Raw genomic sequence first — 24,092 nt, forward strand, 5'->3', positions numbered from 1 at the left:
GCCCAATGTTGAGTTCAAATTATACTTTCTATCTTTCTCAATTAGGATACTTTATATCTCCAATGCTTTGTCCATCACGGGCCAAGTCAGATGCCAAGTTTTTCAAGCAGCACTTCCTGATTCTCCTAACCAAAATTAATATATATTTATTGTCATATTATCTATCAAGTCACATTTGGCCTCTTCACCCTGATAGCATCTATAAGAATGTTTTATACATAGTAGGCATTTTTAATGAATTTGGTATAAGACAAGAGGAGAAACAGATAAAATTAGATAAAACATAAGTCAATATCACCTCTTTTTCTTATTTCTCCCTCTAAGAGTGAGAGGATTTTGGAACCAATTGTCCAAAGATGTCATCATCTGCTGTAACCCCACTAGTTGCCTCATCAGTATTTATTAATCGTAATTCATGGAATTTTGGCAGTCTCTAACTCTCAATGACTTAAGTATGAGGTGGTGTTTATCTATTTTGATGGAAAGAAAGGAATTTTCCCTTACCATGTGACAGTAACCTCTATTCTAGGTAAGAGAGACAGGCTAGTCCCTTCTTCTGTAACTACTGGTTACCTCTAAGGATTGAGAAAATCTCAGACCTATAAAAGCATAAAGCCCAACTTTTTTTTCCCCCCCCAATGGTCAATTTTACTTGTTTATGTTGCTCCTCTTTCTTAAAACACCAGGATTATTTGCTTACTATAAAAATTATTTCAAGGAAAGCAGGTAGTGAGGATAATACTACCTATCCCTTGCAGGCAATGAATAAAAGGTACCGAGAAAACAAGGTAAAGCTATATAGCTGATTTTAAGGCACGACACATATTTTGTTTCCTTGAAATTTGTATTTAAAACAATTTGTAAGCACTTCTGGGTTTATCCTTTTTTTTTTTTTTTTTTTTTTTTTTTTTTAAAGAAACAAATACAAGTAGTTTTGAGAGCAACACAAACCAGCCCAAAGCCCATTTTCCTTAGTGCTGAGACATAAGCTAGACAGATGACCCCACTAAGAGCTCAGAGTTAAAGGTTTGAGGATCACCTTGGCCAACTGGAGCAGACTGTTTATTGGGGCAGAGATGCAGTCACTTTTCTTCACCTCCCAACGGGAGCCCACGCATTTGTAGATCTTGATCCCTCCAACAGGACTAGCAGAGCTACTGGACAGGTTCGAGAACCGGCAGAGCTTCGGGATCACTTTCCCAGGCTCCCCCACACCTATTATGGGATCTCGACATGTGATGCTCTCTCCTGCATTGGAAACGTGGAGACAAAATGAACAACTGAAAGGAGGAGAAAAGAAAGTGGAAATGGGGTCTGGCCCAGGTAGAATTTTGATGTTTGAATTCATTTTTCCCTTTACTTTCAGTGATTTTTTTGGAGGTAGCCAATGTCTTTATTTTGTCCCTGGCTTTCCAAGGCCTCTTAGTGCTTTCTGTACACATATGAGTTTAATCTTCCCTTGCTTTTCCTAACAGAATTTATTTCCTACCTCCAGTCCCCGGGAAACGTCTCTCTGCTACCTGGACTACCAAAGCCATGGGAAATAATGACAGCTTCATAGGGGCTCATCCTAATAAGAGATATTCAAATTTCTAGGCGCCTTAGGAATATAATGCCTTCACCCAAGGGATTCTCAATTCTGGCCTCTTAAAATCACCTGGAGAGCTCAGAAAATACCAATGTCCAGGCTCACTACAGCCCAAGTAAATGAGAACCTCTCCAGCTGGAATTCAGACACGTATCTGTCCTCTGCAATGGGTAGCCTCCCAGACTCAGCTGAAATATGACTACATCCGCAAGATTTTCTTAATCACATCCTTCCCACCTATCTTACCAAGCAGCCTTTTCTGGCCACCACACAGTCTAGTTTAGAACTTACATTCTTGACCACATCTCTCTCTCCCCAAGCATGGAGGTTAGAAAATGTGGTTTATTTCTTTTTAAATCCCCCATGCTTAGCTTAAGGCTTGCCATAGGAAGATGCTCAACATATATTATTGAATGGATGAATGAAGGAATGAATAAATCGGTAAATTCCTGCCCATGAGTATAACACTTTAAAATAATTGAAAATGCTCTCACCAGGCACTAGATTCAGCTTCATAGACCGACTCCGGACTGAATTATTAGCGGCATTGGTGAAGTGACAGAACACGTCAACATGTTTTGGACACCAGGAAACTATTGATTTTGCCACGAAATTGAATTTGTAACACACTTGCTTTCCATGAACTTCTTTTGCTAAGGCAGAATGATTGAAAGAATTAAGTCACAACATGAATCTCCAAAGCACACATTTTGTTAAAATGACTTGTGCAACATTTCCCCGGGAATGTGCCATATTGGTTTTTAATGTGTTTTTTTAAATGCCTCCAGCCTACAAGTAAGCAAGCCCACATTTGCATGCCATGCATGCCAGCCAAACCTCACTGTTCTGTGCCCATACAGTTTGGGAGAAGTAGAATGCCTTTCAGAATGCCTTATATAAATCCCAGCAGGTCCTGAGCCTTTATCCTGTCTTGCCTTCACCATGTTGGTTGAGAGCTGCCTTTTTATGGATCTGTCTCCTCCATTAGACCATGAGGTCTTGAAGAGAAGGTAGCTGGTTTTATTTTTCTTTCCACATCCCTCCCAGGGTCTGGTGCAGTGTTTGGCACACTGAGAGAGCACTGGATATATACACGTGAAACACAGAATGTTTAAATGTCCAGATTGATTCCAGATGGACACCATGCAACCTTCTCTAAACTTTCCAGATTCTCTTGGTCCCTGCTTTTCTGAACTTCCAGTGTTCTTTTGATCTCTACTGTTCATTTGGATATTTAATGTTATATGCATTACCTTTTATGACCTGAGCTCATCTACATATTAATGCATGTACCCTAACTATGTTTTCTCCTTTTCATGGCCTACTTAAATGTTTTGCATTGAGCAAGTCTTCAAGAATAATTCTTGAAAGAGTAAATATAAATTGCTCATGATGGTGTCTGTGTTTTGACATTTGGGGGTGTGAGTTCATATTTGCTGGACCTTCATTTGTAGGAATCCTGAGGGATCTTGAGTGATGATACATTCTACTAGAGAGGATTTGATTTATTTGATTTTATTTATTTTATTTTTTTACCAAGTGCCATAGGGTGCTACCAAAGGACCATTTCACCTCTTCAGTCTGGAGTTCCTGGACCACATAGGTAGTATAAATTCAAACCAAATGAGGGCAAAGCAGTTATAATTCTCAGGAAAAGTTTTTACTCACCTAGAGACGAGGCTAAGTTCTTAACTCTGGCAGGTGAATTTTGCTTTTCTAGTTTATTTTTTTTAATGCACACATCGCCTTTTAAGGGCCTGGCATTGTGCTGGTGGGCTAAGGTGCCTTAGCTACTGCATAGGGAGGAAGACCTTTCCTTTCATGGCCTCCAGGGCCTTCAAAGCCACGTTTCTGGGTTTCTTATATTGGCAGATGCTCTCAAGGAAGCCCACTTTAGCTAAAACATTACCTCTAGTTTTTCTCTATGTTTGGCACTTGGTTATCTCTTCCTTTTTTGCATGCTCAGCTGTGCATTTAAGGGGATTTGTGGTGCTTTTATGGTATGTTGATTCATAGCTTGGAGGGAGTGCCTATCAGAATGTCTGGTCAGCTATGTTGAGGAGGTAGAAGACCTGTGAAGGTCCTTTAATACTGTCTTCAATGGCTCCCTCCAAAAATAGACTCTCCACCCTGGAGATTTTGCCACAAACCAAGAATAATAAATCAAAATAGGAGGTAATAATGGCTTTTGGAATTCACTGTTATGTTCGGTCTCTGAAGCAATCCCCATGTCTACTTTAAACGTAAACGATTGGACTCCCCATGTAGGAAATACTATGTCCTAACAACCCAGCAGCTGGCATCTTACTAGCAGGAAAGGACAGGGCGTCCACTTGGAAAGTGACTTTGTAGTCTTCATCCTCCTCCACGCAGCACATGAAGGGATGGGAACCTGTGCATGGGATTGAAGCTTCCAAAGGATCAACCATGATGTCCAGCTCTTGAGGTAGCGGGTGAACAGTGACATCTTTGGTGGCGACACTGAATGAATTCATATATCTAAATACACACTGATAGGTTCCTGGATGAAAGGAATCAAGAATGAGATGGAATTAAGTCATCAGTTCCAAGGGGTGTTTGCTGAGAAGATTAAGAAGAGGCTTAGTTGTCCTGCCAAGCTTTCCTGGACAGTGGGTAAGGAAATGCTTGATAGACTCTCCTCCTGAGTGCTCTATGTATTTGAAGGACTAACTGAGGGCCACCTAAATATTTGCTTACTTTCAAATAAAATTAATTGGCTTATCCAAAGCCATACACTCTGTTTGGGGGAATCGGGTTTCAAAACAGGTTCCCAATACCTACTCCAAGACTCTTTCATTAACCAGAGAATGAATGGGAAATTTGGTGTGTGCTGGGGTGGCAAGTTCTTTGAAGAGAGTTGTTACCCAGATGGAACACTGTGATACTGTGATGCCCCTTCATTCCATCTCTGAGTAGGCTCCTCAGTTTCCAGGAGCCCATGACAAGACAGAGAGAGAGAGAGAGAGAGAGAGAGAGAGAGAGAGAGAGAGAGAGAGAGATTTCTTGGGAGAGCTCAGCCTCTGTACTCCGGAATTAAATGTCTGATGTCTCATTCTTACCTAAAAAAAAAGTCTAAAAGTAAGATGCTGGCTGACCTTGCTGGAGTAAAAGGGGAGGCATCAGCAGGAGTAGCCTGCATGCCTGGTTTTTGGTGGCAGAGTGGACTGTGGACAGTACTTGGATTGAGTTTCTTGAAAGGACCCTTTCCCACTGAGTATTAGGGCTCATCAGAGGACGAGCCACCATTTGAGCACCTATCATGGGGACAGAACAGGAAGATAAAAAGAGTACCTACAATTTAGTAAGACCCTTCATTTTATTTTAGTTTTTATTTTACATTTCTTCTCTTTTACCCATCTTTAGAGAAGCCAGAAAAGCAACTAACTGGAGGGAAATCAGGCAGAACAAAAATCAAGAAGAAACTCCTTTCAATTCTGTTGGGAGGGAAGGAAAATTTAAATTCCATTAAAATGAAAGTGTAGTTGAGTTAGGTGAGACTAGGTTTTTTTTAGCAGTTGAATATGAGAATGTTTAATAAATGACTGTAACTGGGAAAGCTATGGCTCCTCCTAAGCTATTCCCCTGTAGAAGGAAAGAACAATTTGGACAGAACTACGTGTGAGTTCACCATAGAAGAGAAATACTCTCATTTCCTGATGTTTTACTACAACCAAGCAATAACTATTTCTACAATGTTTCCTGGTCTTCATAGAAAAAAATGAAGAAGACTGGGAACTCACAGAGTCCAGGCTGATTAACCTTATAATTAGTGAAAGACATCAGACTGAAGTGGTTCAGAATTAGCCACTAGCCAGAGTTTCACCCTGGCACTGCTATTTATGAGATGCATAATCTTAGACAATTTAGTTAACCTCACTGAGCCTCAGCTTTTCCATCTGCAAAATGGGGATAATAATAGCATTATCTCTCAGTTTATTGTTTTTAGTGAATTAATACACTTCAACACTTAGAACAGTGTCTATCACATAGTAAGGGCTCAATAAATGTCAGCTTTTATTACAGTAGTTTAATCAAATTCTCTCTTTCACCCAAAGATTTGCATATCTTTCCAGCATGAATATTGTACAGAGAAGTAGAGGAAATAAAAATGTTCCTTCCTTTGGATCCAGACCTATAAGTCCTTTTCCTAGATTTTGAAGCCACAATTGGGTGAAACACTGCCAAAAGTTTGATAAAAGTACCTTTAATAAGAATCCTCTTAACTTCACGGCAAGAGCACAGGCTCTAAAATGAGAGACAAGTCCCAGTCCTAGCTTGACAACATAAGGTATAGGGGCTTAGGCATAATTATGATCCTTTCTGAGCCTCAGTCTCTATATCTGTAAAATGGGTATAATGACATCTTTCCCAGAAGGGCTGTTGCATGAAATGGGAATGGGAACTACTGTAGCATGTTTTTCAGGGCAGCAGAGTAGTTCTGGCTTTTCACTCACCGTTCCATTCCCTCGTGGAGCTCCTCACAGTCAGCACTGACTCCGCTCTATCAGGATACCTCCTTGCAGTGTAAAACCTTTGGTATATTTTAATTCCAGCAGAAGTTTTCCAATACACCTCATCATAGTTACTCACATCACTGATGCACTTTATAGAAAAGTTTTGTCCCTCAGAAACAGAAATTGGGTCCGGGGTTATTGTTAAGTTGGCTGAAAGAATACAAACAAAACAGACAAGAGAAAACCGACAACAAGCACAATGTTTAGTCTTTCTGGTGACATCAACACACGAGTTAAATTTAAGATAGAGACAGGAAGCATGGACCGTCCTGGCTACTGTGTCAATGCGGGATTGGTACCTTGCTGCTCCTGGGCTTTATGTGTTTCTAGGCTGATCCCGGTGGTGCTCTGAACTGTACTCATTTCCATCACATGCCTTAGGTGCTCGTGCACTTCCCCTTTGTGGCTGGATGTATGTCCTGATGATCAGCAGGGCAAAAGGTTGCAAACTTAGCACTTAGCGATGTTAACTTAACCCGAGCTCCCCTCCAACCTCTTCCACGACACCTCAAGGGACACCAGGTGTCTGAGTTACACCATATTGTATTTCAATTTCTTCCTTTCTATATTTGTCCTCTATAAAAATGCGAGACCTGCAAGAACAGGACTCTCTTCTGTGTCTTTGCATCCCCAGCACTTCACCCCTAGACCTACCACTTAGTCTACATACTAAGCAGAAGCAATTTCTGAAGCTACATGTTAAGTAGCGTAAGGGAATCCCTGGACTGTCTCTGGCTAATGGGGCCATACAGGCAGTCTAACCATAAATCTTCACATTTACTCCTCTTTCTGAGAATGTCCTCATAGGTTCATGAGGAGTTATTCACCGAGGATGTTAACAAGACCTTTACAAATATAAACACTTCCCACTAGTTTTGCCTCTGGCTCTTGGAGCAATTCTTTTACACAGTTGACATTTCAAAATGCCATTCATGTCTGTCTTCTTTAGATGAACAGTTCGTGCCTGGAGCTCACGGAGGCTGCCTGCTCTTCCAACTGGTGTATAATCTTATCCTCAGTCATATCATAAAAACCAGGGGTCTCCATAGTCCCCTTTAGAAGCTGGGATTCAAGTGTCCCTGGCGGTGCCTCCCTGGCTGCAGTGACCTCAGAATAGCTTTCTGAGGGGGAGTGGCTCCTGCGAGACAGAAAAGGCAAAGGCCCCTGGACCTGTGAATCCCATTCTTGATCCTCAGATGAGGTCCAAATACCAGGCCCGTGGTTTTCAGCTGAGGCTAACCATGTCCCTGAGACAACCAAAGCTCACCTAAGGACACAGGCCCAGCGTGAAGACGTGCCATGTACCAGTGAGCTCACGACAGACAGTTAGTTCAAAAGACCCATACACCCCTGTCAATCATGTTTTCAAATAAACAGAACCTCTCTCTTTGTAAAAACGCTAGGTCATAATAAAAGGAAATGTGAACAAGAGTAACAAGTCCATTGATATATAAGTCCTTCCTCCAACTTGTTCATGACTTAGCTCCATAGTTCGTTTTTCTAAGATGAGTGGAAAAACAAGTTGGACTGCCCTCTTAGTGCCGATAGGGCTGAAGTTATGAGGAGAAGAAATTATATTTTGAAGGGGCCTAAATAAGTTGGATTAATTGAAATTTTGAAAAGAAATTGTTACAACTATAAAATACCCTCAAAGTATCAGGTTGTTAAGCTTTCTGAAGCATGCATCCTAGATTAGGTGTCAAGGGAGGGAAAGGCAATGGGGAATGAGCCAGGCTAAGGGAAGGAGAATTCAAGAGAGGGAGGATGAAACTATGGAAGGGAAAGGCAGGAACTAGTGGCATTAGACGCATTGTAAACTCAAGATTAAATGGGACTAATCTAAGTGTGAAACTAGTTCCTGGTCCACTTTCTGCACCGGCACAGGGCATGCTGTTCCCTCTCTGCAGCCAGCAGCACCCCCTACCCTTCCCTATGCTAAAGATTTCGTGTGAATTGAAATGACACAGAGGGAAATCCTCTCCTGTTCGTCATTCTGCCCCAACCGCACTCCCACCACCAGGGAGGGAAGGCCCTGCTTTATGGATCATGGATATTCTCAGTTGATTGGCAGCCCTGGGTTTGAGGTGAAATGCTAGTAAGAGTCCTTACCTACAGATGTGAATGTCACTTCTATGCTCTTACTGCCTCGGGCTCCGTGGAAGCTGGTGAACTCACACGTGTAGATGACTTTCCTCCCGGCGGACCCGCTGGGACACTGACTCCCATCGGCCCTGAGGGTGTACCTGCTGCAGCTGGAACCTGAGTCTGCTTCAGAGTTCCCTGCAATGACACAAGCAGTTCTTTTGTTGTCACAGTTGGCTGACTCTCTGAGTCAGTAGCAGGGAGGTCGAGTCAGTGAAAAAGAGTTATTCATTAAGTTAGGTTTTTTTCTCTTTGAGTTGAGAGGTGACAGGGATGTGTAGTGGTTAGACCTGTAGATTTGGGAACCAGGTTGCCTGGCTACAGATCCCAACCTCAAGCAATTACTGGCAGGGCATTGTTGAGAAAGTCAAGACACTGCTCTGTGCCTCAGGTTCTCCAAATGTAAACTAAGGAGAAATAATAATGACCACAGATCAGGATTGCAGTTAGGTACAATGAAGTTAATATAAAAAACACTTGATCTCACTCATTTGTGGAATATAATGAACAACATAAACTGATGAACAAAAATAGAACCAGAGACATAGAAGCATCAAACAGACTGTCCAACCTATGAGGGAAGATTGGGGGGTGAGGATGTAAGAGATCAACCAAAGGACTTGTATGTATGTAGATGAGCATAACCAATGGACACAGACAGAAGGGGGGTGAGGGCATGTGCTGGAGGTGGAAGCAGGCCGAGGAGAGGTCAATGGAGGAAAAAGGAGACTCATTAATACTTTAAACAATAAAGTATTTAAATAAAAAAACACACACACATTTAGACTGGTGCCTGACTGGGGCCTGCCCCGTTAGTGACAGTCATTAGAATGTGAAAAATAAAGAGAATTAAGGTCTTTGAACATGATTTCCACTGGAAAGAAAAAATCAGGTTATTTAGACTGTTATTATTATTATTATTATTATTATTATTATTATTATTATTATTGAAAGGAGAAAGAAACAAGACTGGAACAGTTGATGTTCATCTCTTTTGAGAAACATTTTCATAGTTTTTTCCACCTTATTAGTCTAGATGCTTTATTGGAAGCTTTAACTTCATGCTTTCTCAGCTTAGCAGCTATTTCCCCTTCAAAATAGGTCCTCTTCAATACCTGATTTTCATTCCCAGATGCTATGCCCTCCAAGCCCTCTTTACTTCTTGCCTATGGCTCTGTAACCTTCCTGGTGAATATTTTCTATTCCACCCTCTTCCTCTTCTGACATTACCTACTGTCATGAACTCCTAAAGCATCCTTCAAACACTGTCAATCCTCCAAAAATTAAAGAAAAAGAATAAACCTTCTGATTAGCTCCAGCATACATGCATCTTGTTCAGCCCAGGCTGGGTAATCAGTGGTATTTGAAATACTTTGATTGATATGTAACCAGCTTTGCTCCCGTCTCCCACATGGTTGTTCAAAATACAAAATTGACCTCTTCACCCACTTGACTAAATTACCTCCTAGCTCACAGGTACAAGTGTCCCTACTTCTCTCTATGGCTCACCCTTCCATTTCTTTTGTGCAAATCAGTGTCTTCCAATTCCCCCAGGCCCTATGCCATCCTTTAACTCTCCTTTTCCTTATGTCTTTAATCTTTCTTTGGGCTCTTTTCATGCTAAGCACCAGCTCTTGTCTTCCCTTTCTAAAATAACTTTCCTAATCTAGACGCTTCTCTGGCTATTACTGCATTTTCATTCCCTCTTCGTACCCACAAGGTATTTGCCACCTTTAGCATCCAACTCCTACTTTTTATCAAACCACGGTGATTTCCCTTATTCTCCACTTAAAGTGCTCCTGTAAGGCCCCCTGTGATTTCCTCTTTCCCACACTCAGTGGCTTCTTTTCATGCTACTCATTCTGCTGACCACCTTCTCTGTGATGTGGCTACTCAATTCCACAGCCTCTCTTGCTTCTCTTCTCTCTTCATCCCTCCTTCTGGGTTTCCTTCCCAGGCTCCTTGCCTTTGTTTCCTTTGTAAATCTTGGTGTTTACAAGGATATTGGCCTTGCCCAAGCACTCTGATATTGACCCTTTCTTATCTTTATCTCTGCTGTTTCACCGGGGAACGTCACTCACACCTTGGCTCCTATTATTTCCTATATTTGGATGACTCTCCACTCTAGCTCTAAGAGAAACACTCTTAGCCTGGCCAGTGTGGCTCAGTTGGTTGAGTGTCTTCCCGTGCACCGAAGAGTTGTTAGTCTGATTCCAAGTCAGGATACATATCCGGATCGTCAGCCTGATCCCCAGTAGGTTGTGTGCAGGAGGCAGTCAATTGGTATTCTGCTCTCACATTGATGTTTTTCTCTCCCTCTCCCTGCCTCTCTCTCTAAAAAATCAATTTAAACATATTTTAAAAGAGAGAAAAACACTCCTGTTGGAACCTCTAGAAGTGAATTCCCAAGTGTCAATTGGATATTTGAAGTATATCCAATTCAACGTGTCCAACTGGAACTCATCTTTCTCCTCCCCAGACAAAGCCTGTATATCTTCTCATGTGTCTTTTCTTTGCCAATGGCAGTTCACAAAATTAAAAATCTTAAGGTTATTTTTAATTGCTTGAATTTTCTCATATTCTACTTCCAACCAGTTGTAAAAAAAAAAAAAATTAGTTGTACTTCTAAATCATCTCATAACTGTCTTATCCACTCCAACTCATGGTCACTATCCTGGGCCCCATTATCAGTTATCTGCCAATTGCATGCTGTTGTAAGTGTATCTTTATTTTTGGTTATTTGGTCCTTCAATCTATTGGCTACACTACCTCAAAATTTATTTTTAGTTTTTAAATTTTATTTTTCTACAGTTCAGCCCCTATCATCTGACTTCTCTCCTTTTACCTTTAAATCTTACAAACTAAAATATTCTTATCTTGTGATATATGTGTTTATTCACACATGCTTTCAATCTGCCTCTGCACTCTTTATCTGATTCTACATCACTTTCTTAAAAAGTAGGTCAAGGCCTTCAACATGCCTGTGGCTTCATACCCTGTGTGTTCACACCTGTAATATTGTCCTTCCCTCCTCCTGTTGACTCTTACTCATCCTTCAAGCCCAGCTTTCTCACCAAACTACTGTGCAAGAAAATGAGCTATGAACTATGGGGCATATAAAGATATGTACAGAAATAATTATAACATCCAGTAGATAGGTTTCATAAGAGAGAAGTAATTACAGTATGAAGATTAAAGGAGGGAAGTTTTATTTGGAAGATTTCAGAGGAGCGGGAAGATTTTCTTTAGGCCTTGAAAGACATGGATGGAAATGGTGGCTGTGGTGTTCTGGTGTGTGCAGTGAGGGTGGGTTGGAGGTGTGTAGGAGTCAGTACTCTTTGGGAAACCTGGTGTTCTGTGAACCTGCTGTAGGCGTTGGGGCTGAGTTGGGGATAATAAGCCATGTGGCCTCTAGCATCCTCCTCTGCCAACCCTTTCTCTAACTCAAGCAGCTCCATTCAGGTCTGCTTTATGCATTAGACATTTGGTTTCAACCAGGGGTGATTTTGCCTTTTTGGAGGGACACTTGACAATATTAGGGGACATTTTTGGCTGTCACAACTGGGGTGTTCTCCTGGCATCTAGTGTGTATTTAAACACCCTTCAATGTACAGGACAGATACTCTCAGCTGAGAATGCTTTGACCCAAAATGTCACTAGTGCTGAGGTGGGGAGACCCCAAGTTAGACAAACACACAGATTTTGCTTCAAGAAAATATTCTACAGTTAAATCAGACATTACAGGTGGAAGCCAAAGCACAGAAGCAGCAGCATGCTGGTCTTGCTCGGGAAAAACCAGAAGTCCTGTGAGGCTGAACCCTGTAGGGAAAGAGTGGAGATAAGGCTCCAGAGAGAGAGATGGCAAACTCAGAAAACAAAGGTGGGAACTCTGAACTGGCAGCGTTCCCATTGTATTTCATACAACACCCTGGGCTATGCACCTCCGGATCCTGCCTGGAGGGTACTGAGTGCAGCTGATGAGTTGGTATTGTGCTTTCTGGAGAAGAGATGGTATGCAATTACAAATTCACTGCTCGAGATTAGATCATATTCAATGAAAATTGCCCACCAACCACACTGAAGAAAAGTGAGGGGCTGGTTTTTAAAGCTATTGTCATGATCAGAAAATACCTACTGTGGCAGACTTCAGGTCTATTTTAAATTTTTACATTGATCATCTCAGTGTTTCTCCTCTCTTGTAAAGTAGGTACCATTACCACTATTAAATGGACAAAAGCCTGGGAGTCCACAAGGGGCCCCCACTTGCCCTGCAGCAGGACAAGGGCACGTGACTGAACTGGGATCACTGCTTCCCGAGACCAGTCACTGTCCTACTGAAAAGCACAGGGTGTGGGCTAATTATTCCAGGATTGAAGACTTGACACAAGTTCTTTCTTTTTCTTTTTTAAAAATCCAGTTTGGTGGGCATTCCTTCAAGAAGAGGAGTCACTATTTAAAATTGTATTTGTTGCCCTGACCTGTTTGGCTCAGTGGATAGAGCTCCCTGCTGTCACAAGTCTGCCAGTCAGCCAAGAAGGGGCTGACACCCTCTAGTAAAGATTCAATTGCTTTATGAGTAATCTGCATGAGAGGAGCCAGGAAATAGGGTAGGCAAGGCCAAGAAGAAGTTTATGAACTCATTTGGGAACCATTCTAGCTTGTGGGCAAAGGGAATTAGACTTCACTATTTTTTACCATCATGCTACCTAAGAAGAGCTATGGTAACACTATCAACTCTGCTGCCCTTCAATTCCCCAACTTGTCAATACATTCCTACACAGTCAAAGCTAGTGTTGGATATAGAAAAATGGGAAGCCACGCTAATAATAACTATTTTTTACCTCTGCTATTACTACTACTAGCAGCAGTATTAATACTACAGTAGTCCCTCCTTATCTGTAGTTTGTTTTCTGTTATTTCAGTTATCTGCAGTCAACCATGGCCTGAAAATATTAAGAAATATTTTGGAAAAATCCAGAAGTAAACAATTCATAAATTTTTATTGCACGTCATTCTCAGTAGCATGATGAAATCTTATGCATGCTGTATGTAATAATACAATTAAATATTTAGAGAAAAAGACCATATTTATATAATTTTTATTACGATGTATTATAATTGTTCTATTGTTAGTTATTATTGTAAATCTACTGTGCCTAATTTATAAATCAAACTTTATCGTAAATATGTATGTCAAGGAAAAACAGTACATCTAGGGTTTGGTACTATCCATAGTTTCAGGCATCCATGGGGGGGTCTTAGGACGTATACCCTTGGAGAAAGGGGGGCTACTGTATGACTTCTCTATCATTATTATTAATATCATAGTTGGTGTCTGTTGATTTGAAAAACTACAGAAATCTCTCCCTATTCAACAGACCCTCTCCCCATAAAGCTAGAAACCCTACCTTTGCTGATTACTTCTTTCTGTCTTATCCCTTGCTAGAGTGTTTTGAAAATAACACTGTGTGTTTCTGAGACGAGGTAACACATTCTGTTCCAAATGTTCAGAATGAAATTAGTCAGCCAGATTGTTTCTTACTGGCCTGGAAAAATGGCTTCTGAATCACCTGTAGAACTTGGAGCAAAATTGCTGCAGAGAGGGGTGGAGGAGGAAGGGCAAGGTACCCAGAGCAGAGGCTAAACTCATCAGAGAACTGATTTCTGCAGTTCCCCAGGCGGCCAGCCCTGTGACAGGAAACCCATTGTTCTGAGGCCGGCTGAGCCCGCACTGGGCATGGGGACTGTCTGAAGAAGTGGTGGCCACGAAGAGGTCTCTGAGCATCTGCACCGCAGATTTCCTGGCTGGTCTGCCAGAGGGCGACGCTTTTCACCTCTCATCCTGGAAAGCTCATGCGCTTTCTCCCAGCTGGCGGTTCCTTCAGGATGCCCACACCTCCTCTTCCTTAACAAGCAAGGAAGTGACTAAGCATACCAGTGTCAACATTTCAGCACTTACCAGATGCCTTTCCCATTCTTCTGGGGGCTTTAAAGTCAAATACAAACACCAGCTGAGATGGGTTTTACATAAGAGGTGTGCTCAGGAAGAGGTGCGTGCCAATCGATGGTTATTTTATATCTCATAATTTAGTATAGTCGGGTAGGGATAGCAAAGGCTTTATAAAATAAAGTCTCCACCATCACGAATGTATTTCATGAGGGAAGCCACACTTTACTCAATGATTTTTTAGGGTGAGTATGGACTCTTAATGCTGTCATTTGCAAAGGGGAGGATTGGGTATTGTTATATGAGGGCTTTAGGCAGAAGGCAATCTCTGCCTCTGTGCAAACTGCCAGGTCAACTCGCCCCAGTGCTGGCCCCCCAGGCCTGGGGAGAGAGTTTGGCCCAGATAAACACCGGTCTTGTGACAGGAGGCTAGAAGTGAGTCCCAATCCTTTGCCTTTTTCTATTGTGACAACTGTGATTAAGTCATTTAATTTGGACTCCAATTTCTTTTTGAAAACTGGATGGAAAAAAAACCTCCAGCTTTCAACTTGTGGTGAAGTTTAAAATGTGCTTAGAAGTAATAACATGTTTGTTGTTGTTGCTTTAATTGGTTTATCACAAACTGTTATGGCGCAAACAGAGTTAGTTTTGCTATTTTAATTTATTAGTAGTAGCATTGTCATTCAGCAGTGTAAACTGGGGGGTGGGGAACATCAGTTAGATCTCAGATCTAAAATGAAAGCAAATGGATCAGAAATGGACATGAGACAACTGAGAGGTAAATAGGTCTACACAGGGAGATAAAAAACAAAAACAAACAAACCAGAGACACAGAATTGGATAACATGGGAGAAACTGTGGATACAAAGGCAGAGAAGTGAGAAGAGACATGGAAATGAGAAGTTCCGGGTCAGACTCCGAAGCAAAGGTGCTGACCTCACCCTTGCTCTGTGCTGAAGATGGAAAGGCTTTTCCATAGGCAGCAGCCTCCATAGACCTAAGTCATCATGTCACTCCCTCTTGAATCCCAGGGCCTTGATGATTCAAGCATGACACATATATGCATACATTTTTGGAATTTTGTTTTAGAATGGCTAAGCGGGAGCTGGCATCAAACCTAGTATTTTTCACAGTCTGAAGTCTAGAAAGAAAAAACCATCGGGCATTTCCCACCCACGGCATGCCCATATTTCCTTGGCCACGAAAGGGCATCCGACATTCTTACCTGGAATGGTTATCTCCCCTTCCTGCTTCCATTCCACGCTACTCCAGTTCACATTGATCTCACTGCAGCAGTTCAGAGACACGGGGCTGTTGTCACACGTCACCTCCATGTCACCATGGATAAAGATTTCGATGGGGGTCACATTAATCTTTTTTCTGGACTCATATTCAAAAATATCTATGGTCAGTTTGCAAATATATTCGCCTGCATGGAACACACGGAAGCATTCGTTACTAGGAGTTGATTACTATTGATACTTAGAATGACAGCCTCGTGGCATGTGTCATGACAGTGCTTTGAGAAACATCATTTTCAAACGCATGTGATACTTGGTCTAACAGCCCTGAAGAAACATTCAGGAAATGTGAAGGCCAATGAAGGTACTTCTGATGCCACAAGGCCATCTCACACTTGTTACTAGTAGGTAAAAAGTGTGGGGGTGACAGAGGTGGGAAGGAAAAAGCTGGAAAGCTTTGGAGAACTAGAAAACTGGATAATTCTGGCATTCTGCTGAACTCTGGCAAAATCAGAATCCACAAAGATGTGATAGGACCTAGGTGAATGCACCCCAACTTTATTTACAGAAAATGATCCCCTGTTAGCCTCTGGACTCTCCTGGACTTACTCAATTATAGAATGTCATGTTTAAGACTTGTACTCTGAGCCCTACAGTTTGACTCAGTGGAAAGAGTGTCAGCCTGCTGCCGAGACCGGTTTGGTTCAGTGGATAGAGCGTCGGCTTGGGGACTGAAGGGTCCCGGGTTCGATTCCGGTCAAGGGCATGTGCCTTGGTTGCGGGCATATCCCCAGTAGGGGGTGTGCAGGAGGCAGCTGTTCGATGACTCTCATCGATGTTTCTAGCTCTCTATCTCTCTCCCTTCCTCTCTGCACAAAATCAATAAAATATTTTTTTTAAAAAAAAGAGTGTCAGCCTGCTGACTGAGGGGTCCCAGGTTCAATTCCAGTCAAGGGCATGTAACTTGGTTGTGGGCACATCCCCAGTAGGGGGTGTGTAGGAGGCAGCTGATCGATGTTTCTGACTTTCTCTCCCTCTCCCTTCCTCTCTGTAAAAAATCAATAAAATAAAATAAAAAGACTTGTGCTCTGAGGTTGCTGGGGAAAGGGGCAAGGAGGGGCAGATAGAAAGGATTGCAATGGAAGACAAGGAAATTTTGAGGGGAGGCGATGGAAATGTGTACTCTCCTTATTAGGATGATAGTTTCAGTGGTACACATAAATCAAAACTTATTAAATTGTTCACTTTAAATATGCACAGTTATTACATGTTGATTCTACCTCAACAGAGCTGTTTTAAATTTTAAAAAATTAAGAGCATAAGTCTGTTTTTTGTGTTAGGTTCCAAACTCCTAAGCTTCAGTAAACATGGAAAACTGTATTTGTCTCCCAAGACTAATTTGCTTGGCTTGAAATGCCATGGGCTTGATTTTCAATTTGGAAAAGTGGAGCCTGGTGACTCCTTTTTGGAGATGAGATGCTCTCTACACGTCTGTTCTCCCTGAGCCCTTCATCCCTTCCCTCCCACCAGTGGGTTACTGGGCAGACACCTACCCGCGTCCCCCAGAGTGATGTTGAATATGGTGAGGCGTGACACGGAGGTCAGGTTGTTGAGCACGGTGGTGTACACCCAGAACCGGCTGCCATTTTGGATGTCAGAGTGCTTCCCCACGTGGTGCCAGGACACGTTGGAGGACGGAATGTCGGTTTCACACACCAGAGTTACCGTATCCCCTTCAAAGATGATTTCTGGTGTGACAGAGAATCTGGTTTCATCTGGAAATGCAAAAAAAAAAAAAAAAAAAAAGAATTAGTAGGGTTCCAAAGCAAATAGAGGCAACTACTACTACTCACCAGACGCCACTCCACAGGGTCTCAGGAGGTCGCTACAGCATCTCATCTGGCAACACGTCCTCCTCCCTCCATCCCTGGGCAGCTGTTACCTGAGGCCCAACGAGTGAGAGCCCGCCAGTTTTGTATACTAGGGACATGACCTCCAGTGTGGGGTCTGTGCACACTTAAGAGTGCCCCGTGGCAGTAATGGGGATCCCAAGTATATTTTTAATATTTCAAATAGTCTAGCAGAAAATTGGGAGGTGACTTAGGGGAATAGTTGCTATTGTTATTGTTTTCACAGTAAAACTCTGGAGAACCAGTGCATGAAGTAATCCCCTGGATAGAAACATACAATTTGTTATTTTTGTGTGTCCTTCTAAGGTGGTGATTTTACACAACAGGCAGTTCTCCCTCTAAGCTGTGTCTTGTGCATGTCCTTCCTGCGGTCCATGTGGGAGGGATGGGAGGAGCTGGGTAAGGAGGCACTCTGAGCCTCTTGTGTGTGGGCTTCCTGCTCAGACCAGACTTCGGCACACTGTAAACATGGAACTCAAACACCATACAATTCATTTCGGGTGGTCTGAGGTTCTGATCAAAATGTCAAAATATCTAAATGTTTCTTACCTTTTTTTTTTTTTAGGTTCCTATTTAGGTTTAAGATTTTTAAAAAGCACATTCCATTAGGAATCAGCGCAATTTATAAATAATTAACACAGTGGACTAGCTTTGAAGTCACACACTCTTGTGTTACTTGCTATATGTCCTGGAGCAAATTATTTGCCCTCTCTAAGCCTCCATTTCCTCACCTGTACAATGAAGATAGTAATATGGTATTTGCCTCAGGGAATATGTGAAGATGAAATATGTGGAACACACCAGGCTTTTCATAAAAAAATATACAATAATAGTGCCCTATTTTCATTACTATTGTTGCTAATAACTATGACTAGTAAAACTGCCAGGATCATATGGTTGTATAGAACTGATCATAAATTTATTGGAAGTAATTAAATAAAGAGATATCTAGTTAAGGGACCCCGCTGATTAATTGAGGATCACCAGAGGGTTTATATAGTGACAAAACCAATGGCACTGTTCTAAAGATTGCCAAAAACTTTTTGTGGTTCATAAAGACAGATTTAAAAACAGGTTCCTGATACCAGCTCATTCACTCAGCATTTTTCTTTCCTGTTCTTTTCCTCTCCCCTGTCCCTCAAATATAATTTTCTAAAAGCACACAGTCACTTGAATTTTTTGATATTTGTAGTCTGGGTAGACACCACCAATACTACGGAGAGCAGGGCAGTGTCTGCGCCCCATGGAATGGCACAAAACATAAGTTCATGTTTCGTGGTCTAAGGCTGAGTACATCACAGACTCCCATTCTGGTCTTTGAAGGAGGACAGGGATGGATGTAGATCCTCTGCAGACAGGGGAGTTGAGTACTATTCCCAATGACTTCATTGTTCTTTGGAAGAATAAGCCATGGGTACTAAACCACCATTATTTCTGGACTGACAGCCACTGATCAGTAAGGCTGCTGCATCTTATTCATTTAAATGTCTGATTATTCTCAGCACAATTGAAATTTTGGGGAAAAATAATAATAATTGAAGAATGCCTATGCAAGAAACTACTCTCTTATGCCCTTAGGACAATAAATAAAAATAAATGTTAAGGGTGATATTAGGGGTGAAGATGTGGCATTGTTAAAATTGCTTCTGTGTGAGTCCACATTTTTAGGCTACTTATTCCCCCCCCCCTTTTTTTTTTTTTTTTAGCTTTCCAGGTTTCATCAGTTTGTTCTGAAAATTTCCCTTATTTCTCCTGAAATTTTTGTTTCGTTATTTTATCTTGCTTATGTTGCAGCACTTTCTTACCATTGTGTATCTCTCTTTCAATATTTTATTTTTTTAAAAAGATCTGCTGTTAAAAATACCAGCAGAGAATGTAAAGAGAAAGACCACAAACCTGCTGTGAGGAAGCCTAGCTGCTGAGAAGGTCACTTTCCCTCCCAATTGTGCCCTTGGCCCTGTCTGCACTGTCCTGCCCCAAGGTGGACCACGCTGTGCCAAAGAAGAACTACCTTTACTTGGGAACCATGGGCCTGTGTTATCCAGGATGTCTATGAGCCAAACTCCAGCCTGCCAAATCTCTGCCCAGCCAACTCCCCTTGGCACCCTTTGGACAACAACATAGGTCCACCCACCTCCTAACACAACAGAGCCCAGCACTGTACTCCATTTGTAAGATGTAGGAGAACATCTAAAATCCCAGGACTCTCACCACTGCTGGACGTGATCCAAAGCAGGGGTTCTCAGACTTTGCTGGGCATCAAATCACCTGGAGGGCTTGTTGAAACAGATTGGCCCTGCTTGGTCTGGGGTGGCCCTAAGAATTTGCATTTCCAACAAGTTCTTCTGCAGTGCTGATGCTGTTGGTGTCGCACCACACTTTGCAGCTACTGCTCTAAAATAACAGGGCCCCCTATTTAATACCAGGGCACTTCATGAATATCCCAACCTGTACCACAATGTTGGTTGTATTTTTTTGGATATCTTGGACCTGTTACAGTAATTTATATATATATTATTGATTTTGTACAGAGAGGAAGGGAGAGAGATAGAGAGTTAGAAACATCGATGAGAGAGAGTCATCGATCAGCTGCCTCTTGCACACCCCCCACTGGGGATATGCCCGCAACCAAGGTACATGCCCTTGACCGGAATCGAACCCGGGACCCTTCAGTCCCCAAGCCGACGCTCTATCCATTGAGCCAAACAGTAATTTTCAAAATCCATAAACCCAGATGGCTCTGTGGCCCCCTTACAAAATCCCTCTCCTGGCAAACTCTCCCCCAACTACAGTGAATTAGCCTTTTTGAGAAGGCTCTGCACCAGCCTAAGGCAGGGAGATGGCACATAGACCTCTATGCTGGGGGACCGGAGACTCTCTCTATAGGGGACAGCGCAATGTAATTTCATATATTTCAGCATAACAATAAACACCCTTGTCATATCTAAATGGAATCATTGCACAGGAAAAAAGAAATGTAGCAACATCTACTTACTACTAATCACTGCTTGGAAAGAAGTGTAGTCCATTTTGTAGGTCTGGTTGAGGTTCTGTGTGACCAGCTCATTCGCTCTGTGCATTACGGCAGGGGATGGCGTTGTAGTTCTGATTTCATATGCCACAACCACACTTCCGGGCCTGGATGGAGACCATGCAGTTCAGTAAAGCAATAACTGACCTGGAAGAATCTAGATCCTTATGGTTTATTTGTATGAGAAAACAAAATGGTAGGAAGGGTTCACTAAACTCAATGTGTTTTCAAGCTCTAGTTGAAAGCCTGAGGCGGGGCATGGACACTCCACTGTATGCCGACAGGTAACATAAACAACAAAATAACCAGGCAGGGGTTAGTGAACGGATCACATAAGCTGGCCATAGGCTGGCAGCCACAATGCAGAGAGTTGTCCTACAGCCATGCTGGCCCAGGGTTACCAGAGAAGCTTAATGTCAAGTGAAGCCAAAATCCTCACTGTCTCTGTACACATTCTTAACATTGGCAACTAACTGTTCGAAAAACTGTGCAAACCTTCTCAGGTCGGCCAGGGTGCCCAACTCTAGGGGGCACCACCCACATTGCAGCATCCTGCACCTGTCGTCCTGGCTGGCCAACTTTTCTTGAATAAATCCATCATTGTGTGACATTATTTCACTTTTATATTTCTGAACTCCCTAAACTACAAACTTACCCCATATCTTTGTAAAATTCTTATGTGCATAGAATGAACACGAGTCTTTTTTCACCTTCCTTCTAAGTAGGTGCCTCTGTAAGGAGTGAGCTACAATTCTCAATATTTCGGCCACTTTCAGCCCCAGCATTCTGCCCCTGTTGAGTGTCCCAGAAGACCCTCCTCTAACGGGCTTTTCCTCCTTCACTGATGTGTTGACCTGTGCCATTAGATAGAAACGACCCAATTACAGCATTCTTACCTGAACCCTGTCACAGTCACCAATTTGAAGCCAGGTAAAATACTGTAACCTTTCCAGAACTGAAAAATAAAGCAGACAGTGTCATGTAGCAAGGTTCATTGAAAGAGATCTCAGAGATTAGAAACAGGGTAAAGAGCCCATCTTCCTTTTCACCCTGAGTGAAATCTCCTCCTGTGTATTTTGTTAGCTCTGGCATCAGCTGATCTCTGAAGAAGCCATTCCTATTATCTACTTCTGAATGTCTATGTTCTCTAAGAAGCAAACACCAGGTTAAATGTAGAAACATTTACTACTACTCAGGAAAGCAACTAGGAAAGAATATGGGGAGCCTTGCCAGTGTGGCTCATTGGTTGAGCGTTGGCTCATGAGCCAGGAGGTCATGGTTGGATTTCTGATCAGGGCGAATGCCCAGATTGTGGGCTCAATCCCTAGTAGAGGGTGTGCAGGAGGCAGTAGATCAATTATTTTCTCTCATTATTGATGTTTCTATCTCTTTCCCTCTCCCATATTCTCTCTAAAATCAACAAAAATGTATGTATTCAAGAAAAAAAAATATGGGAGAGGCAGCAGGAAGGCAGAGCGAGACATTTGACCACAAGTGGAAGAGAGTGGGAATGAAGGTTGGATGAAACCATCCTAGACTGAGCCTGGGAAGGTTCGGGAAGGCCTTCAAATGAGTCTGAATCTGGAAATTGCAGACCTGCCGAGCTCATTCATTAGCAGTGAGCAATAAGCACTGTCATGACCATCAGAGGCAGCAGCTGAGGGGCATGGTCAATTACATTCCCTATAGTTGGAGATCTAGAAGGTACACTTAAGGCCACTGCACTGCCTCATGCTTCACTTAACATATTGCAGCACTGGTTGAGCCAATGTGGTTTATGATGATGTTTTTACTCCAGTTTGTTCCTCTGAATACCAACCCTAAAGGAAATTCAATTTAATTCAAGTCACATGAACAGGACAGATGCAATGTGCAAAGCACTCTGTACCAGGTACCTGCATAGGTGGGATCCAGATTTTAGTATGTGACTCTCTTTCCTCAAACATACGTGATTTTGCATGTGGTTGTGTGTATAAGAAGGACTCTCATGCTGTATAGAAATATTACATGCCACATATATAAATCAGATGTCCAAGAGCTCTACAGCATCAGGACTCTAACATGGCACCATGGAAAATGATAATATTTGTGTGGCACACTCAAGTTTGCTCCTAGCCTGCTCCTGGCTTGAGGTAGGAGCTCATCTGCCCAGAAAGTTAGGGAAGTCATGATCTCAGGCTACCTTTAATAATTTGTGCCACACCAGTGGGTATGGTTTATTCCAAATAAGATAATTTGGAAAAGTAAAGCATTTAAGTTTATATGAAGTCATCCAGTATAATGCACTGACAATAGTGTCTGGCACACAGTTAACACTCAGGGAATAGTATCTATTTTCACAGGAGTAAACTTAAATCTGGCTTAAGAGTAAATGCCTATGAACTATTAGCATAGAGTGATTTGGAACAGAGGGTTCCAAATATCTGAATCAACTCTATCCTGGAAAGAAGTCCCATCTAAAGGTCAAGATGATGTCCAATCATCCCCTGAACACTGATTCAAGCTCTTATGAATTCATCATCCCAGAAGTACAGGAATAATTTTAACATCCACATTCATAAATTCTGAAAGATCCAAGCAAACTATCCACAGTCAATGTAATAGATTTAGTGCAGCCCAAAGTTTGTTTGGTCCAGAGGCCTGTGAGACCAAAACCTACCGCTGTTTCCAAGTCAGTCTTGTAGGACCTATAGAGGGCAGAGGAAGTGTTCCTGAGATCTTCTTGAAAGCCTACATTGAGTCTGACTGACATTCTCAGGGTTATGTCTGAAAAAAGGGGGAAATATTTTAAAATCTCATGTTAGCCTTTAAGATCACACAGGACACAGAAACATTTACTTGATCTGATACCAAATAGCCACTCAGCAAAATGAACATCTGATGAGCAGTTACTTACCTCTCCAGAGCTGACAAAAAGGCCCATTGGGAGGCAGTCCTTTAAGGCAATTGCAATGATGCCCAGCAGGGGCATTGTCCTGCTCTTGACACGTGAGATTGTGAAGGCACTGTTCCTGAGGCCACCTATAGCCTGTCTCACAGGAGCACCAGATTTCATTTCCAGTAGGTCTGCAAACTATCGTCAACCAAAACAGTGGGGAGAGAGAAAGTGATCACCACTTTTGCATTTATAGACTGCAAATATAGTCTAACTCCACTCCATATTGGCCTTCTGATAAGTTCAAGAGTACTGCATGAGATTCCCATGACTCCTGTATGTAACACCATGCTATTAGACATGGGCATCTAAAATATGACTATCCAACTAGCCCAGGGCATGCCTACAATGATAATATGAGAGATTTCTGACATACAGTAGCCAGCCTCCAAGATGGGCGCTTACTATCCCTACCTCTGGGTATTCACACTCTTATGTATTATAGTTCTCTCTCAGATTGTACCGAGATTGGTCTGTATGACCAATAACTAGATTATAACAGAAGTATTACTTCTGAGATTAGGTTATAAAGATACTCTGGCTTTCACTTTGGAGGCTCTCTCTCATTCTCTCTTGCATCACTTGCTCTGGGGGAAGCCAGCTATCATCACATGAGAACATGTCATGACATTTCACAAAACTACAGAGTGAGGAACTGAGGTCTCCAGCCAATAGCTAGTGAGGAAGTGAGGCCTGCTGGGAATCACATGAGTGAGCTTGAAAGAGAATTTTCCACCCCCAGTTGAGCCTTCAGATGACTGCT

General features: G+C 42.3%; 1 protein-coding gene across 5 annotated transcripts in view; it reads right to left on the reverse strand.

The window, feature by feature from the left end:
- ADGRF5 (adhesion G protein-coupled receptor F5) overlaps nucleotides 1–24,092 on the reverse strand; it is a 101,192-nt gene that overhangs the window by 10,155 nt on the left and 66,945 nt on the right. For 3 of the 5 annotated variants that reach the window (XM_084889824.1, XM_084889823.1, XM_084889825.1), the window contains exons 5-16: nucleotides 23,291–23,467; nucleotides 23,054–23,160; nucleotides 21,291–21,349; nucleotides 20,359–20,501; nucleotides 17,007–17,228; nucleotides 15,438–15,641; nucleotides 8,233–8,403; nucleotides 6,423–6,542; nucleotides 6,064–6,273; nucleotides 3,897–4,109; nucleotides 2,083–2,241; nucleotides 1,040–1,248 (exon numbers count right to left, since the gene is read on the reverse strand). In XM_084889824.1, the coding sequence (XP_084745950.1) occupies nucleotides 1,040–1,248; nucleotides 2,083–2,241; nucleotides 3,897–4,109; nucleotides 6,064–6,273; nucleotides 6,423–6,542; nucleotides 8,233–8,403; nucleotides 15,438–15,641; nucleotides 17,007–17,228; nucleotides 20,359–20,501; nucleotides 21,291–21,349; nucleotides 23,054–23,160; nucleotides 23,291–23,467 (1,994 nt within the window). The remainder of the gene's footprint in view (nucleotides 1–1,039; nucleotides 1,249–2,082; nucleotides 2,242–3,896; nucleotides 4,110–6,063; nucleotides 6,274–6,422; nucleotides 6,543–8,232; nucleotides 8,404–15,437; nucleotides 15,642–17,006; nucleotides 17,229–20,358; nucleotides 20,502–21,290; nucleotides 21,350–23,053; nucleotides 23,161–23,290; nucleotides 23,468–24,092) is intronic. The other 2 variants (XM_084889827.1, XM_084889826.1) reach the window with 1 other exon arrangement.

Source organism: Pipistrellus hanaki (genome assembly GCF_964339955.1).
Source record: "Pipistrellus hanaki genome assembly, chromosome: 7".
Classification (NCBI taxonomy): domain Eukaryota; kingdom Metazoa; phylum Chordata; class Mammalia; order Chiroptera; family Vespertilionidae; genus Pipistrellus; species Pipistrellus hanaki.